General features: G+C 35.7%; 1 protein-coding gene across 1 annotated transcript; it reads left to right on the top strand.

Moving 5' to 3' along the window:
• Positions 1-1,169: 1,169 nt before the first annotated feature.
• Positions 1,170-19,381, top strand: LOC123533649 (kelch domain-containing protein 8A-like). Its single transcript, XM_045315383.2, has 7 exons — positions 1,170-1,285; positions 3,826-4,049; positions 5,102-5,254; positions 9,776-9,940; positions 10,463-10,669; positions 11,281-11,373; positions 12,878-19,381. The coding sequence occupies exons 2-7, from the start codon at positions 3,827-3,829 to the stop codon at positions 13,126-13,128; spliced, it is 1,092 nt and encodes a 363-aa protein (XP_045171318.2). The 5' UTR covers positions 1,170-1,285; position 3,826; the 3' UTR covers positions 13,129-19,381.
• Positions 19,382-19,419: the final 38 nt, after the last annotated feature.

Here is a 19,419-nt window from a genome sequence, read left to right as displayed (position 1 = left end):
CAAATACCTTGTACCACAGCTGACTACTACAAGTACTCATTCTTCTCCAGAACTGTAGTAGAATGGAACGTCTTATCAGTGCTGTTCAAAACAATCTTCGGATTCAAATCAGCACTGGCTGCATCGATGTTCCAACCACAATTACTATATATACTTGTTTTTATTCTGTTTTTAACCTTATTAATATTTCTCTTTTCCTGCACAACAGCTTATAAATGTATGTACATGTTTTACACTTAGTGCTATAAGGTGTTAGATCTTTGCATTTTTTTTATCACCAACTGTCAGGGAGTACTATATAGGTGGACTGAGTAGCTTGGAAAACCTGATAGACTTTCACTTTTTTAACACCCCCTCCACGCATGGCCAAAATGTATTAGTAATTGAAGGAGGCCATTATCGTAAAAGAAAAGAGCTTGACTTCCTCTTTTTTATCTGGCAGTCAAATTAAACCATGTTAGAATTAAATGTTAATTGAATTATATATAGTGCAAGGTATAGACTCTCCAATTCCAAGAGATTCCCTAGTTCTTTAACGTGCCAGGTGTAAAGCACAACTATTGGTAATTTAGTTAGAGGACTCGCAAGTTTCCTAGACAAAATTTACTTTTACCGAACTAAAGTATTCAGGCATGAAGGGGGCAATTAGCCGGATATGCCTCCGTGGTCCACCTCGAATGTAGTCCATATCAATATATAGTGCAATTTTCCCTCCTAGTAAAGGCCATTTTCATGCCAGATATAAGCTTTATTGATGCTTGATTGTAAAAAGGAATGTCCGCAGATGATTTTAAGCTACGTTATATGCTTCAAAAGTTGATTGGAAGCTGCCTTGTAAAATGAAAGTGAAAGTAGGTATTTCCTGATGTCTACCTACGCAATATTAGCGTTTTCATCACGTGTCTCAGTCACGTGACCATGGTTTCACTGCATTATGGTCAACCCCATATGTTCTGGGTATATTTTGATTGCCTAAAGAAAGACCTTCAAGACAAGGGTAGTCTCGCAGGAAGTGAAAGGCTAGAAATCTTGATAAAAATATGTTATAAGTTGTTAATTTTATATAGAAAATAGTAGCGGAGACATTTAATACCTTCATACCTTCATATGTCTGTAGAGCGCAAAATATTTAGTATCATCTAACCATGACCATGGAATTTTACTAATTTCTTACAACTATCAAGTCTCACAAAGCACCTGTCATTTTGAGCCGGATGTAAACAAAGATAAACAAACAGTTTCTAAAGGGTTTTAAGAAAAGTTTCTGGTATTTCTTTTGCGCAAGGTACTTAACATTTCATAACCGTATAACTTGAACTCATTTCAATGTCATGCAGCTTTATTAGAACCACAGTTTTTAACACCAATGTAGTATCATAGTAATCGGATACTATCACTTCTATAATCAGCTCGCTTAATTCGCTTCTTTAAAAATGTTATTTTGACATCTAGAATCATGTCAGATTTTCAGAGACCAATAGTCCCATAAAGAACTGGTCGCTGGCTAGATAAACTTTTTTCTATGGAAATGTCTGTAAGCATGAAGTTGTGAAGGGATTTTTCTAGAGCGGAATAGCAGGGCGCTGCGCCCTGCACTTTTTTAGCGCCGCCCTTTTGCCTTTCTTCAGCGCCCTTTTTCCGTTTCCACACTGCCCCTTTGAACTTGCCGCAAATCATTTGTCAAAATAGTAGACTTCCCAAAAAACTGTCAGCCGATATGCAGATATGACACTCGCTGACTGCTGTGTATTTGCCCGAGATGTGTATGCAGAATAACTGTAATTACAACGATTAAAAGATGATGACCTACTGAAGTGGAAACAACAGTTAGAGAGGTCTGCAATCAAAGCAAACTGGAAAACATAATAAAAAGGGAGGAAAAAAACATAATTAGAACAAAGTCAGTCAGTAATTATCGGCAGTTAGCGTGACACCTCGTGCCAGTTTTGTTGTTCACAGCAGTGTTTTTTCCCACTAATTTGGGAATGGGGCTGTGGCCTTTACAGTTGGGAAAAATGCATCATAAAAAAGCCTAAATTGGGAATTGTAAAGTCATATTTTTATTAAAATGTCACATTTAAGAAAAAAATTGCCAAAAAAAGACAATAAATTTAACTTTGGGAATCTAAGCTTTGAAATTGGGAAAAAAAACATACTGTTTGCCATTGTGATTAGGGCCCAATTTCGGCCACAAATTGGCTAGAAAGAAACACTGCACAGTTTGATCTTGGTTGAAGATAATACTCGATCTTTAATTAGTATCATAATATCTATGATTATTTTTATATTTCTTTCATCAAAATGATATTAAATTTATATAAAATTAAAATTGTTTAAGAAAAAACAACAACAAAAAAAACCCCACTTGATCTTTTACATTCGGCAATCTTAGATTTTAGCCTAAACAGTTAGTGCGAAGAGTAGTTTCCCTTTACAGAAATTGCGAAAATCATAAAATAAACTTATTTTGAAGTTGGAACATCATCTATACCTATGTATACAATTATGCACTCACGATTCGGGGGTGGTCCGGAGGTAAAAATCTGTGCATTTTACACGAGTATCAATGGTATGTTCATTAATATGATAAATGCATAATGACATTAAATTTTATTGAAAATGTATTCAGATTTGCACTAGAAGAAGCTTGCAATGAATTTGAATGAAAAAAAAAACAAACAAAAAACATTATTCCTGTTTGTTTAAATATAACATTCTTATGATTGATAAATACATACTGTTTGTTTAAGATTGCATTCATTATATAGTAAAGACCTAATTTCACAGTCCCGTACTCAATACCACATGAACTCCTTCTTCCCCCGTACAATCAGACTATGGAATGGCCTTCCTCAATATGTACAGTCCAGCCCCAGCCTCAACATATTTGCTGAGCGGCTGGCTACTGTACATCTGCAGTAACTTCCTTCACTATGTTTTTAACTTAGCACCTGTAGTAATTTTTATTCTTTGCACCTAATGAGTTTTCTCATTTTTAACACTGCCCAGACAAGCGCCTTCCAGTCATAATTGTTAATGATTGTTGGAAGAATCATGTAGATGTAGATTTTTGTCTTGCAAGTTTTCTTGAATAGAAATACCATAAAATGTTAAGTTCTGCATAAAGATTGTATTGCACAACCTAATATACAACATAGTAACTTACAAAATAGACATTTATAACCAAAAACTATGAAAATCTACCTTTTGATTTTTGTAGACAAAGGTGCGCAATGTGAAAAATGCACCCTGCCCCTTTTTAGCAGCACCCTGCCCTTTTTAGAGCTTTAGAAAAATCCCTATTGTGTTGCTTTTTTTCTTATTAGCACGACAGTCATGCAGATTAGGATCCTTTAACAGGTGTTGAATATGTTTTTATATTTTGGCATAAGGTATACTGCAGACCTGGGGTCATTTACTTTAAAATGTATTTAATTAAACTACAATTACATTGTGAAATGCTCAGTTAACTTACAATTACCATTACATGAAATTTAGCAATGTAATTAATTGAATTTCAATTACACTGCAAATTGTAATTAATTACATTCAATTACAATACCAGATTTGGAAACAATCTAACATCCTTCTTAAATGAACAATGTTGCAAAGTCTTTACTTTGTACTACATGTACATCTGATAATACACCCACCTATAAACTGATTTCAGTTATTTCAAAATTTTCAGCCAAACTTCCCAGGAATATTCCTTGCGTGTCCCCTTTCATATTGCTTCATATCTTGGTAATCTGTGCTGAATTCTGGTTGGCATGATGATGTAACTGAAGAATTTGTAGAGATACATAATTATTACCTTTATTTCAGGATGGCTAGCAATAACAATTGTGTCTTTAAGTCCGAGTCATTACGGAAGATGGTTTATCCCCGTGTGTTTTCTAGTCCAGTGGTACATGAAAATACAATCTATGTAGTGGGTGGATGTGACCAGATGGGACAACCTGTGGACAGCTTTGAAATGTTTGATATCACTAAGAAGAAATGGACAACATTGCAAAACATGCCAACAAAACGTGCAGCCCCTGCTGTTGGTGAGTGCTTATTAAATGTATATTGAGAATGATCGCATGGTTTTAAATCTGATTGAACTAAAAAGGATCACATCATAGTGATTTTTATTCACTTTACATGTACGCAATTTTAAACCAGATTTTACTGAGAATCTTTGTACTGTAGTGATTTTAAATCAGTGTTTAAAAAATCATATTCTACTGAGACTGACCATACTGTAGTGATTTTAATTGATACATGTAGTTTTGACAGTCAGTAGTCAGAACTCTTGATTGAGGTCTGAAGGACAAGGGCCAATAGTTTTGACCCTAGACCAGCAAGCCATTCAGTAAGTGTTTTATTCCATGACATCAGAAATATTTAAATATTTTTCACAATTTTTGTTTTAAATTTTTGTCTTATTAGCCAAGTAAACATGTGTTGAATATAGACAGTCATATAGCCCAAACTATGTACTGGTGATGTAAATAAATAGTCATGCAATAATTTGCTAAAATGACATCAGATGCCCTTACCTGTTCACACTTTTTAGGTGAAAATGTTTTTCTCTTAGAAATCCATAAAAATATGGGTTCTGCAAAAGTGAACGGTGATACAGTCTCATTAACATATGATTTTGTCAGAATGTTGAATACCCCCCCCCCCCCCCCCCCCACCCCCAGACAAAGCCTCCCCGTCCTCCTAAGTTTGACAAAGGCAGACAGAATCCCCTCTCTGTTTTTGTTGAATAAAAACTTTGAAACTTAACAAAGAAAGACAAACAGAAATGAAAAAAAAAATATTCAGAAGTAATAATTGACTCTGAATTGAGTGAGGTAAAAATTTAGATATTACTGGAAAAAATGAAAGTGGGGATTTTGTCTGCCTTGATCAAATTGAGCACGGGGGACTTTGTCTGGTAGGGGGTTGGGGGAGGGGTTGTACCCAGTTTCATGCATTGTCATACCAAAGGCTCTTGTTGCCTATGTTCCAACATCAGTTGTAGGAAGTTTCAATACAAATGATGTGAATTAAATTTAAAAGGAACAGATAAGAATAGCCAGAAATGCATCATTTATCTCTGATATTCCAGGACTTGTTGGAGACAAGATTGTGGCTATTGGGGGAGTTGGAGATGTACAACAACCTGTTGATGCTGTTGAAATGTACAGTATCAAAGAGAAAAAGTGGACAAAAATGGAGAGTTTGCCTGATGGTCTTCTTGGGATCTCATCTGTGTTGAGAGGTAAGTAACAGTTATAAGATATCTGACCTGAAGTTAGAAGTAATATACATTGATCTTGGAAATTCACCTGCGATGAAAGATAAGGTATCTAAACTGTGCTGTGAGGCTGATATTTGTCTACGAGGTATCTCATCTGTGCTGTTAGACTGCTATTGGTCTGTTAGGTATCTCAGCTGTGCTGTTTGGCTGATACCAGTCTGTTAGGTATCTCAACTATGCTGTTAGGCTAATATTTGTCTAGGGGGTATCTCAACTGTGTCATGAGGCTGATATTGGTCTGTTAGGTATCTCAACTGTGCTGTTAGGCTGATATTGGTCTGTGAGGTATCTTAACTTTGCTGTTAGGCTGATAATGGTCTGCAAGGTATGCTGTTAGGCTGGTATTTGTCTTCAAGGTATCTCAACTATACTGTTAAGTTGCTATTGGTCTGCAGGGTATCTCAACTGTGCTATTACGGTATGCTGATATTGGTCTGTAAGGTATCTCAACTGTGCTGTGAGGCAGATATTTGTCTGTTAGGTATCTCAGCTATACTATGAGGCTGATATTTGTCTGCGAGGTATCTCAGCTGCTATTAGGCTGATATTGGTCTGTGAAGGTATCTCAACTGTGCTGTTAGCCTGATATTAGTGTGTGAGGTACTAGTATCTCAAATGTGAAATGTGGCTGATATTGCTCTGTAAGCTGTCTCAATTGTGCTTTTAGGCTTATATTGGTCTGTTAGGTATCTCAGCTGTGCTGTGAATCAGATTCTGATCTGCTATATGTATCTCAATTGTGTTTGAGACTGATACTGATCTGCTAGGTATCTCAATTGTGCTGCAAGGCTTATATTGGTCCGCTAGATGTCTCAGTTGAGCTATGAGACTGATATTAGTCTGCAAAGAGTCTCGGTAATGCTGTCAGGCTTTTTAGCTCACCTGAGCACAAAGTGCTCGGGGTGAACTATTGTGATCGCTCACCAGCCGGCGTCCGTCCACACTTTCCTTTAAACAACATCTCCTCTGGAACCATTTGGTGGAAGTTGATGAAACTTATCCTGGATGTTCCTTGGGTGGTCGCCTTCAAAAGTTGTTCAAAGAATTGATTTCCACACAGAACTTTGGTTGCCATGGCAACCGAAAGGAAAAACTTAAAAAATGTTCTTGTTCAAAACCGCAAGGCGTAGAGCCTTGATATTTGGCATGTGACATCATCTGAAACTGAAACTGCTTTTATTTGATTAAACGTCTAATTTTACACATAGTATATTTACCGGCGTTGTACATTAAATTATACCAGATTTATATAGCGCCAAAGGCGCTTTACATAGTTCAAATGCAGCCACACAGGGAGCATAATTCATCCTCTACTAGTACAGACACTGAGCGATCTGACCAGAGGGACAGAGTGAGACAAAGCCCCCACGACAGAGAGATCAGAAATCAGATACAGGCTTATCCGGCTAACTTAGCCTAGCTCGTTTCGAATCGACAGCCTGGTTCTTTAACGTGCCCAGTGTATAGCACTGATACACGCAAGGATTGCCTGGGTTCCTGACCAGTACACCTCTAGTTGGGTGGGAAACACTGAAAAGCGTTTCTGAAAATTCCCAAGTAGCTGTCGGGGATCGAACCCCGACCTCAGGATTGGAAGGCCAGTGTGCAAACCACTGAGCTATCCGTCCACCCATCTAATGGTCCTCTATGAATATTTTTCAAAATTATGCCCGAGGTGAAAAAACGCCCCACCCCGGGGGTCCCAAGTTCTACATAGACTTGTATAGAAAAATCTTTAAAATTCTTCTTGTATGGAACCACAAGACCTAGGCCTTTGATACTTGGTGTGTATCGTTGCATTTTGGTCCTCTACCAAGATTGTTCAAATAATTACCCTGGGGCGGAAAGAGACCCCGCCCCGGGTGTCCCAAGTTTTGCATAGAGATATATAGGCTGAAACTGCAAGGCCTAGGCTTTTGATGTTTGATATGATGCATTGTCTTGTGGTCCTCTACCAGAATTGTTCAAATTAAGTCCCTAGGTTGAAAAGAGGCCCTGCTCTGGGGGTTGCAAGTTTTACATATACTTATATAGGAAAGAACTTTAAAAATCTTCTTGTTTGAAAGTTCAAGGCCTAGGCCATTTGATATTGGGTATGTAGCAGTGCCTAGTGATTCTCTAACAAGATTGTTCAAATTATGCCCCTGGGATGAAAAGAGGCCCAGCCCTGAGGGACACTTGTATACAAGTTAAATAGGAAAAAATACTGAAAAAATTATCTGAAAATATTTCCTAGACTGCTTAATTATAATTACCTAATGACCCCAGTAATTAGGGGTCACTTGACTATGACCTTGACCTACTGACCTACTTTATTGTTTTTAGCTCGACTATTCGAAGAATAGTCTAGCTATTCTACTCACCCTGGTGTCGGTGTTGGCGTCGGCGTCACACCTTGGTTAAGTTTTTGCATGCAAGTATATACAGCTATCATTTAAAGGCATATAGCTTTGAAACTTATTTTTCTTTTTCTAGGTCAATTACCAACCTCACTGGGTCAAGTTCCATAACTCTGACATGTATTTTGAGCAAATTATGCCCCCTTTTGGACTTAGAAAATTATGGTTAAAGTTTTACATGCAAGTTACTATTTCCAAAACTAATGCAGATATTGAATTGAAACTTCACATGTGTCTTCGGGGTTATAACACTAATTGATAGCAGCAAGTCCCATAACTCTGACCTTCATTTTGGCAAAATTATGCCCCTTTTTGGACTTAGAAAATTCTGGTTAAAGTTTTGCGTGCAAGTACATACAGCTAGTACTTAAAGGCATATAGATTTGAAACTTATTCTTTCTTTTTCTAGGTCAATTACCAACCTCGCTGAGTCAAGTCTCATAACTCTGACATGTATTTTGAGCAAATTATGTCCCCTTTTGGACTTAGAAAATCCTGGTTAAAGTTTTACATGCAAGTTACTATTTCCAAAACTAATGCAGGTATTGAATTGAAACTTCACATGTGTCTTCGGGGTTATAACACTAGTTGATAGCAGCAAGTCCCATAACTCTGACCTTCATTTTGGCAAAATTATGCCCCTTTTTGGACTTAGAAAATTCTGGTTAAAGTTTTGCGTGCAAGTACATACAGCTAGTACTAAAAGGCATATAGATTTGAAACTTATTCTTTCTTTTTCTAGGTCAATTACCAACCTCACTGAGTCAAGTCCCATAACTCTGACATGTATTTTGAGCAAATTATGTCCCCTTTTGGACTTAGAAAATTATGGTTAAAGTTTTACATGCTAGTTACTATCTCCAAAACTAATGCAGGTATTGAATTGAAACTTCACGTGTCTTCAGGGTTATAAAACTAGTTGATAACACCAAGTCCCTTAACTTTTACCTTCATTTTGGCCAAATTATGTCCCCTTTTGGACTTAGAATATCCTGGTTAAAGTTTTGCGTGCAAGTACATACAGCTTTTACTAAAAGGCATATAGATTTGAAACTTATTTTTTCTTTTTCTAGGTCAATTACCAACCTCGCTGGGTCAAGTCCCATAACTCTGACATGTATTTTGGCAAATTGTGCCCCCTTTAGGACTTAGAAAATCCTGGTTAAAGTTTTACATGCAAGTTACTATCTCCAAAACTAATACAATTATTGAATTGAAACTTCACATGTGCCTTTGGGGTTATAAAACTAGTTGATAGCAGCAAGTCCCATAACTCTGATATGCATTTTGGTCAAATTATGTCCCCTCTTGAACTTAAAACTCTTTTGATATTTAACCTTTCTGGGTAATATTTTCCTGCTTCTGGGACAATATTTCGAATAGTCGAGCTTGGCTGTCTTATGGACAGCTCTTGTTTAAGTTACAGCCTTGAAATTTGGATGACATATACAGTTTTGCATACCAATCTTAACACTGTCTTTCAGTGACCATGAATGTGACCTACTTTCTTAATATTTTAGCATCAGTTTGACATTTGAAATATGTAGCTCATATTACTCAGGTGAACGACTTAGGGTCATTATGACCCTCTTATATTGGTCTGCTAGGTATTTCAGCTGTTCTGTGAGGTATGTAGACATGAAAAGTTTGGTTGAAGTTTTTATAGAAGAAGCCTCAAATGGAAAGAAATTCATCTTTTAACTTATATTGAATTTCATGGAAACTGAAAAAATATTAAAAATAACTCGGATGTACACAGAATGAAATTTATTTTGAAAAATACCAAAATTTAACAGCTGAATAAGTGATTTGCATCTAGCTAAATTCATTAAGCTGTTAGCAGGTTTTTATAATTCTACAAATATTTCTAGTTTTTGTAATTAGTCAGTTGTACATTCTGAATGATTTTTCAGACATTTGCAAACAAAGATTCTAAAAAGCATTGCATAATACAAATCATGAATGTATTCTGTTACATTATACTTGCTGAAGAATTTCAAGCATAATTTTGAATTTCAGTAAGAAATTACAGAATGTAGACACACAATGTCTGCTAACATAATAAATTCACATTTGGTTTCAGATGGCAAGGTCCTTGTAGTTGGAGGCATGGGCACTGACACAAATCCACATGATTACTTTCGGACGATTGATCTCGAGGAGAATAAATGGAAGGAACTTAAACCTATGCCTACTGGCAGATATGCTACTTTCTCTTTCCTTGTCAATGAAAGGTTGTATGTAATTGGTAAGTCAGAACCAAAATTCAGTCTTTATTTATAATAAGTAAAGGACGTCTGAAGGGGAAAGGTGGCATATTGGAAAAGGTGTAGGTTGGTCAACCTTGAAAGTTTGAACCTCAATGGTGTCAAACCTCTACTTTCTCATTTAACAGCAATTTGAGCATATCTTTTTGTTATATTTTAAATGAAAAACATTGATAACATTTAAACACTGACTGCTCTACCGTTACAAGGGGATTAGGAAAAGGCTTGATTTTTCCAGGGCATTGAGTGATCCAAGCATAGAGAAATAATATAGAATATAACAGGGAGTCCACATGAATTGCTCAAGGGGGACTGGGTAGTTTATGCTACGAGGAGCAGTATTTCATTGTTGTATAAACTAAAGTTGAAAAAACTGGCTGCCCTGGAAAAGGTATATATTTGATTTTGAAATATGACGATGGATTAAAGCATATTAACTTGATCTCATGAGGCGTTTATAATTACCACGGGTGGTTACTCTTAATTGAGACTTTGTTTTCCAGGAGGAAGAGTAGGAAAAGAACCTTGTCTTGCCTTTGAGGTTTATGATTTTGCTGAGGATACGTGGCGTAAACTGCCAAATGTTCCATCTAAACGTGTGTTTGCAATGTACGCTGCCACAGATAAATATATTGTCAGTGTTGGAGGTCTGATTCAGCCTGGGAAGAAAGGCTTCTCAGATGTTTGTGAAGTTTTTGATCTAGAAAAAGGTAAGGTTTCCACAACCATATTGTGTTTTTTCTTTGGTCATCAGCTGTAGTTCTACTCCAACTTTCTAGGTTTAATAAGAATGATTCCTCCAACTTTTCAGCAGGCCAGCTGGATGGCTTCCTCACTAGAAAGATGTGTAAGGCAGAGGTTGTTCAAATTAAGTAATTATAAAAACTTTAAATAACTTTTGTAACAGCATCAGTGTCAGGATTCCAATTTGGTTAAGTTTTTGTATTTAAGCTGGAAACTCAGTAATCATGTCCAATGTAATGATAGGACATGCGTTGCACAGGTTCCACAACTCTACTTCGCATTTTAACAAAATTATGTCCTTTTTTCGACTTTGCAGTTTTTGGTTATTTTTTTTGTATGTAAGCTAATGTCTCAGTACCCACTGAAGGGAATAGATTGAAACTTCAACCACATGTTAACTGTGATCAACTGATATTTAGTGCACAGTTATTGCATGTGGATAAAATTACGCAGCCCTCATTTTTAGAATTTTGTATTCTTTCATTTATCTTTCTTTAGTGACAAGGCTGTTGAATAATTGAGCGTTACTGTCCTCCAACAGATCTTGTTTTAATAAAAATATGTTATCTTTTATCAGAGGTGTGGAAAAATGGCCAGAACATGCCAACTAAACGTGGAGACTTTGCTATAGGAGTTATAGAAGATAAGATTGTGTGTGCTGGAGGTCTAGGTATGTGATGTTTCTTCATATTTGTGTGTTGTCATAAAAAAAATCCATCTGGTCAAGATTTAGTTTAGAAAGTGCAAAAAAATGCTAGAGAATCATGATACATCCATATTGTTTTTGGTTGATTTTGACTTATTCTTTTATTAGTCCCCATCTGTTACGGGGTCTATAGGATTGTGTTTTTCCATCAATTTGTCTGCATTTTCGTGTCTGGATGTAAGTGAGATATGAAACCAAAATTTGTAGTCCTGTTTGACGCCATATAACCTATACTGTGTTGGTGCACCGTAAAACCCAAATAAAATAAATAACTTTATCATTCATCAAGATAATTTTAATGTTACTTGGCACAGATGTTCTCCATAATGGAGGACATATCAGCCACAAAATTCTGACCACTGACTCAAAAATCAAGATCACACTAAGAGGTTAACATCTATAGGACTTTTCTTCTGTTTGTTCCATAACTCTGTCATCCGTTAAGGGATTTGATAGTACATGTACGTATTTCCAAAATGAGACAACATGTCTTGTGCAATACCAATATCCCTAGCTTAAAGGTTAAGGCCAAAGTCGGAGGTTGAAGGTCAACAGGGTTTTTTCATATATCCATCAAGGGATTTTAACATTACATTGGGAGGTTAAAGTTCAGTAGTGTTTTTTTTTCCTGTCCAGTCTATAACTTTGTCATTCATCAAGGGATTTGAATATTTTTTGGCACGTGTGTCCCCCATAATGAGACTAAAGATCATGTACAAACCCAGGCCCCAAGCTCAGGTTTCAGGGTCACACTTGGATGTCAAAGGTCAGTAGTTTTGTTTCCTGTAAGCCCATTATTCTGTTATTCATGATGGATTTTAATATTACTTTGCACAAAATTTTAATGTTCCCCATAATGAGATGATGTGTCATGCCCAACATAGCTCAAAGCTCAAAGGCAAGGTCACAATTGAAGGTCAAAAGTCAACATTGATCTTTTCTTGTCCAGTTTGTAAACTTAAACATGCATGTATTATGGAGTGTGCTGTCATTCTAAAAATGTCAGCAACAAGGAAAAGGCATTTTCATCTCCTGTGTTTTATTCCCTGATGTGAGTAATTTATCTCATTTGTCTATGTTTTATATACATTTTCTTTTTGTTTGCTTATCCTGGTGAATTTTACCATTGATAAAAGTGAGATGTAGGTGCTACTTAATCAAAGCAAATCTGTTCAGTTTATTTATTTACAAATATGAAATTTATTGGTGTAGTAGGTGAAAAAAGTGAAGTGATTTTTTTGTCTTTGAGTTGTATTTGTACCCACCATACTGATATATATGTATGACTTGATTATTTAAATCAAGATGTTGACATCTGATGTCTGTAAAATCCCAACGAAAGCTGTGATTTGGTTTGTCAGAGTGCAATATACTGGTATTACAAGGTTGCAGACAAGAATTTTTCACTGTCACTAGAGCATAGATTTGTAGAAACAAAAAATCTATGATTCTCTTGTTTTTCTTACAGGTAATACAGGGAAGCCATTTGAATCTGTAGAAATCTATGACATTGAAACTGATACTTGGTCAAAGGGTAATGATATGTCAATGACACATTGTTCATGTGCCTATACAACACACCATGGGAAACTGTATGTGATAGGTGGCTTATCAGCACAGGGCCCTACTAACTGTATGGAATGTATCAGCTTTGGCCCCATGGAAGATGACAGCAAAAATAGGAAATCCCAAAATGCCAGAGGAAAAAAGAAACAGTGATAGTTATTTCTTAGTTCGTAGTTTGTAGTGCGTTTTTAATTGACTCCAATACTCTTAACATTGGTTGATTTATTTGTTATTTAAACAAAGAAGGATGTCCAGTGTTATATATTCTGCAATAAAGCATGGATTTGAAGCATGACCTAGCAGGAGACCATTATTATATTGAGTTTTGCAATATGTCAAGTATGTTACTATTATATGAATGTAGATCAATTTATTTGTGGTCACAACATTTTTATTTGCCATTGATATTAGAATGAAAATAATCAAGGCCTTATAGTGGTTTATCATCTGATATACCACAGTTAATTGTTCTGATGTTTATATATCTATCCACTACAGCTAACACCCTCATGGTTAAGTTCCTGGGTTTCTGAACTGTAGTAAACCAGACAATAAGCCATGCAGAGGTCCCGTTTATTCATTCTACATGCAGTATCCATAATGTGCAGCAGATTGACTTAAATATCTAAATACAGGGGTGTTCAAAAAATACCTGAAAAATCCTCTAAGATTTTTATTTTTGGTTCTTTTTTTTTCTGAATTTTGAAAATGTTATAGATAAGAATATATTGAATGTCAGTGCAAAGGCAGAAGCATTTGTTACCATCCAGTTAAATGCTTTTTTACACCTTCCCTCAAACAAATTGAAATTGTTCTTAAAATATTTCTGTTGTATTGATGAACACTGAACTTTAATGCAGCTATCCATATCAAGGACCTTTTAAATTTACAAAACTTTTCTGACGTCTGAACTGTAAATGGTCAGCAATACTGTACCAGCCCCTTTCAAACCGCCAGTGCCATTTACAAAGTATTTTTTTCTTTAGGCTTTTGCCCCTTAAACATTTAGATGATGTCACATGAAGTTGCCATGAGGACTAGCATTTACTTACTATTTTTCCAAAGAGAGTATGATTTTGACATATCAACTAAAAATGCCTTTTGTATACATTTTGTAACAATTGCATCATTTTTTCATGATATGAGAGGAAATGAGAGCACTTTTCTAGGAATTAATTTCAAACCTCTGGTGTTTGTGTGTATATAAGTTCTAACTCATAATATTTATTTATGAGTGTGTGTTTACGTTAGAAAACATGAAAATTGATTATTACAGTCTAAGCCAAATGATTAAAGTGTATAGAGGAGCATCTTAAGGATATGCCATTTTGTTTGTTAAATATTCTAAACCATAATTATGGAGTCATCTGTAATTAAATTAGAACCAAGAGAAAATCTGTACGGAAAGAAGATGGTTGTCTGTCTGATGTTTATTTATAAATTTTTTCATATCTGTAGAAGTATTAGAATCTGTACACATATTATTCTTGGCACTGCTTGATAGAACTATTTGAGTGAACATTTTCTAGTTGCAAATAGAAAGTGAATATAAAACCATAATAAATATCAGTCTACTTTTATATTCAATATGATTAAGATAGTTGACCGATAATGATGTTCTGCAATTCTCTATATGCAATTTCAGCTTTCTCCTGTCTTTACAGAGAGTCGTGCTGGCTTTCAGCTACATATACATATAAATATATAATGTATGAAGAAATGAAAGTACGTAATTGAGCCATGCCATGAGAAAACCAACATAGTGCATTTGCGACCAGCATAGATCCAGACCAGCCTGCGCATCTGCGCAGTCTGGTCAGGATCCATGCTGTTCGCTAACAGTTTCTCTAATTGCAGTAGGCTTTGAAAGCGAACAGCACTATGTTGGTTTTCTCATGGCGAGGCTCAATAATACAAAAACTGCCGAGTACCATTATAAGTCCACTACCTTATAATTTGTATGAATGTTTACAGAAAGTCTGGGTTAGGATCTAAGCTGTAGTGACTGTTGGTATTAGATGTATCAATTTATAGGATGGAGAAAATTTGTCAAATATCGTAGCTATGTTTTCCTTGTTTAGAGTCAATATCTTTTTTATGCATTGAAATTTTTTGAAGTGCCTTGTAGCCATGGTCACCATCTAGTTTTATTTTCTTATTGAATAGTTGTACTGTGATTATTATGTATCTACCCGGTAGTTACCATGGTTACATATAAGAGCACATGTATGATTACTTCACAAAAGTGATATCAGTATTAGTGCATCTAGATCGTATACTGCTCACTTAACATGATTGCCATATTATCAATGTTCTTAATGTATTCGTGCACTTTGATTATAGGAATATTGTATTAGAAATCCTTTTTCAGTTGTATTGATTTTTTCGATCTTTGTTTCATTAAAATATTGTACACAGATTGTGAAATATGCTGTTACAAATGTAATTTTGCAATCAGTATTAAGTGACTGTTATTGATCTAGGATAGCAGACTGCCTGGTTACCATGGAAATTGTGCTCCAAGTGTTTCCTACACTTCTTAACACACACACACGCCATAATGTAGTAATTAGACCGTCTGTTCATCTATCCACTCGGTCTTGGATCAAGAAATTGGTGTGCTGGTTGTTTGTGACTTGCAGATGACCCCTGTTGATTTAGACTTTGATTGTTCAAAGGTTAACATCACAGTGACCTTGATAGGATGATTGCCTGTGGCTCGTTTTTGGGGTCAAAGGTCAAGGTCATAGTGACGTTGAGCAGAAACTCAATCAATAAATGCTGAACACTTTGGCCCGTAGTCATCAAACTTAATAGAATGATTGCCTGTAGATATTAGGTGATTTCTTTAGTTAGGAAGTCAATAGGGCAAAGGTCAATGCCACAGTAACCTTGAGACTGAAAACAGTTTCTGCTTAATAACTAAAGAAAGCTTTTTCCTAAGTTGTTAGACTTCATGTTTAATAATTGCACATGACTATTGGCAGTTGCCATTCAGTAAGTGTAATACATGTATGCACAAAGTAGAGTAAAGAAAAAGCTAGTAGATGTTTCTTACTTCCCTTACATACTTTAGTTCCAGAATTAAATGATTCAAGCACATTTGCATAGTATTTAAGTGGTACATAAACAAGTTATCAGAAGCCAGATAGGTTAATTGCTATTTTTTCTTTCCAAGATAACCACATAATCTGCATGCTTTTTAATGTATAAAGCTATCTGAAAGATGACAGACAAACATTGTCTTTAACCTGTAGCCTGCTGGCAACAAGTGATGCAGCCTTTGCGACCAGTGCAGACCAAGATCAGCCTGCACTTTAGTGCAGGCTGATCATGGTCTGCACTGTTCGCTATTCAGTCAGTAAATTGTCAGTGAACACCCCTTTGAATAATAAGTGGTACTGCCCAAATTGAATGATTGGCTAGTCCATTTTAGAAATTTAGAAGGGTAAGAGTTGAGGACACATCTGTAAAAGAATATATTTATCTTTGATAATGAAATACATGTACCAATGTATACAGAAGCTTTTCTTTGCCCTGAGGTTTCAGTGGAAAATAAGCACCTACGTATATACAGTGTATCTTAAATTAATCCCCTATCCTTCCTTTTGATAATTTCTTTGAAACCCTGATTGTGTTTCTCTATTGTCAGGTGCTTTTTACTTATTTTGTATATCATTTTATAACCATATATTACATTATTATATTTCATCTGATAATCATATTTATTGCTCATCTGAGTACTTAGGTAAGCTATTGTGTTACCCCTGTGTCTGTTGTTGAGGTTTGTTGTCTTGTGTCTGTAACATTTTACTGTTAATACGCTAGAAATCGCAGTTTCGGCTCTATGGTAATGAAACTTGGTAAGAATGTTTGACTTAATAAATTCTTGGTTAAGTTCAAAACTGTTCCATCAAGGATCAAAAACTAGGTCACAGGATCAAATTATAGGGAAACATTGCTTACACTCTAGAGATCATTTTGAAAGTGGACATTCTTACAGTTAAAAATTAGATCACAAAGTCAGACCATAGAAAATGTTGTAAACTCTCTAGAGGGCAAATTTTCTACCTGATTTATATGAAACCTGATGTTCTAAAAGAAACTAGATGGTCTATATGGCCACAATATTGGTTTTTAGGAAACTGATACCAGGTTAGAAACTGATATATCTAGGGTTAAAAAGTACACCAGCAAGTCAGATCTTAGAGTTATTTTCTGTCTGATCTTTGGCAAAATGTTTGAATTTATGAAATCCAGGTAAATTTCAAAACTGGATTATCAAAGATAAAAGTAGTCCCTTTTTCAAATATGCCTTGTTAGCTGACTCACCAGAGACTAACATTTCTATCTGATAGTTGTCTTTCTGAAAGCTAGGTCAAGTCTGGAGAGGTAAGAAGTATGTCAGGTGAGCAATACTGGACCTTCATGTTATCTAGTACTATTTAATATGTAAGGAATGATTTGTGCTACTTACATCAGTAGTTTCTTATAAGCAGGCTGAAACTTGAAAGAACTTTTTTTTTCAAAAGGTAGTAGAAAACACAAGTACATAATTTTCCTAATAATTAGTAACAATGGTTATTTTTGGGGAGTTTTTGGGTTACGTTAAAAGCATATAGGAAAAAAATCAATATGTCTTTATAGTCTCCTCTATTTTAAAGGATTTATTTTCATGCAGAATCATTCTGTTTAACCTTTAGCCAACTGGCGGCAGGTGAGTCTGCCTTTGTGACCATTGCAGACCAAGGTCTTGGTCTGAACTGTTCACTATTAAGTCAGTAAATTTTCAGTGAACGCCGCTTTGAATGATGCTGCCCAACTTAAATGATGGACCAGTCCATTTTAGAAATTTAGCAGGGTAAAGTTTAAAAGAGATCATGGTTGTGCTTGTTTATGTCAAGGTTCATGTGTTGTAAAAGACTAGTCTTTAAATTACATAAGTCAGTTACATAAGCCTTGCCAAGTTATAGCCTTTGTTTGACTTAAAAGCTATTGACTAGTCAAGCACAGGCCCCATGGACAGCTTTTGTTTATCTTGCGATCTTTTTTTTACCATGTTCTGAGGTGTTTCATTGAAGGGAGCTTTTGATTTGTCCCCTGTCTGTCTGTCATATGAAGTGGTATCCTGCGATAATTTTAAAATACATGTGAGCCGCGCCATCGCGCAGTCTGGTCAGGATCCATGCTGGTTTCAAATGCACTATGTTGGTTTTCTCATGGTGCCGCTCATATATTATAATATTTGTCAGTAACTTTGCCCATCTTCCAGTCACAAAAGATAGATACTGTAATTTCAAAAAAAAAATAAAAATTGTATGAAATCTAGGTTGTAGTTGGCGGCTGTTAGAAAACTTGCAGGTTCTTTATTTTAATGTCAGTATTAAAAAATGTGGCTTCTGTGGCAGTAGTTTGACCATTGGCCCTTTCTTGAGAGGACATTTTTTGGGCAATAGTCTTGTATTATTTTTGTTTCTCTTCATTTACAGGATCCCATCACATTATTTAAAACTTAAATCTTTTTGTCAGTGTTTTTTTTTAATCCCTTGTGAAATATCAATTAACTTTATTATATTGTTCAATGTTGACCCTGTTGTAGGCCAGATAATTTTCTTCTACTGGCCTCTTGTTTAGAAAACCACTCGTACAACTTAGCTTGTAACAACTTCGCAAGTGTTTGTTTGAAGCAATTCATTTACATTTTGTCATGTGAAGATGAAGATCTTTTGACACTTGTTAAAATTGTCTTTAGTAATAGTTGCCTTTGGTTTAACCTTACCAATGTGTGGAACAGTTCTGAAACAATATTCTGTAAGATTGTAAAGCAAATTGAAACTGATCTGTAATAATGTTTTCTTCCATTCTCATGTGATATGCTCATTTTATCAAAGTCAATAATCATATGAGCCGCACCATGAGAAAACCAACATAGTGGCTTTGCGACCAGCATTGATCCAGACCAGCCTGCGCATCCACGCAGTCTGGTCAGGATCCATACTGTTCGCTTTCAAAGCCTATTGCAATTAGAGAAACCGTTAGCTAACAGCATGGATCCTGACCAGACTGCGCGGATGCGCAGGCTGGTCTGGATCCATGCTGGTCGCAAAGCCACTATGTTGGTTTTCTCATGGCCCAGCTCAGTTATTAAAACATCATCACAACTGAGTATGGGTAAACTTAAAGACATTAAATCCCCTCTTCTGTATTTTTAAAAAATTATTTTAATGGTAATATACTGCTTTCAGCTTTTTCCCTGTTATTGTTAGTGCTTCTTTAATAAAAACAGGGGAGTAAGTATTTTCCTTATATTTAAATGCTCAATATATATTTCAAACCTCGTTGTGTTTGATGCATTTATAATTCATAATACATGTATTATCTTAAATAAATTGCAAAAACACCAGTTTTACAGAGTTTGTTTGCTCTTTATGGTACGTTTTCCCC

The sequence above is a fragment of the Mercenaria mercenaria genome, chromosome 12 (genome assembly GCF_021730395.1).
Source record: "Mercenaria mercenaria strain notata chromosome 12, MADL_Memer_1, whole genome shotgun sequence".
Classification (NCBI taxonomy): domain Eukaryota; kingdom Metazoa; phylum Mollusca; class Bivalvia; order Venerida; family Veneridae; genus Mercenaria; species Mercenaria mercenaria.
This window is presented reverse-complemented; position numbering and strand designations above follow the sequence as displayed.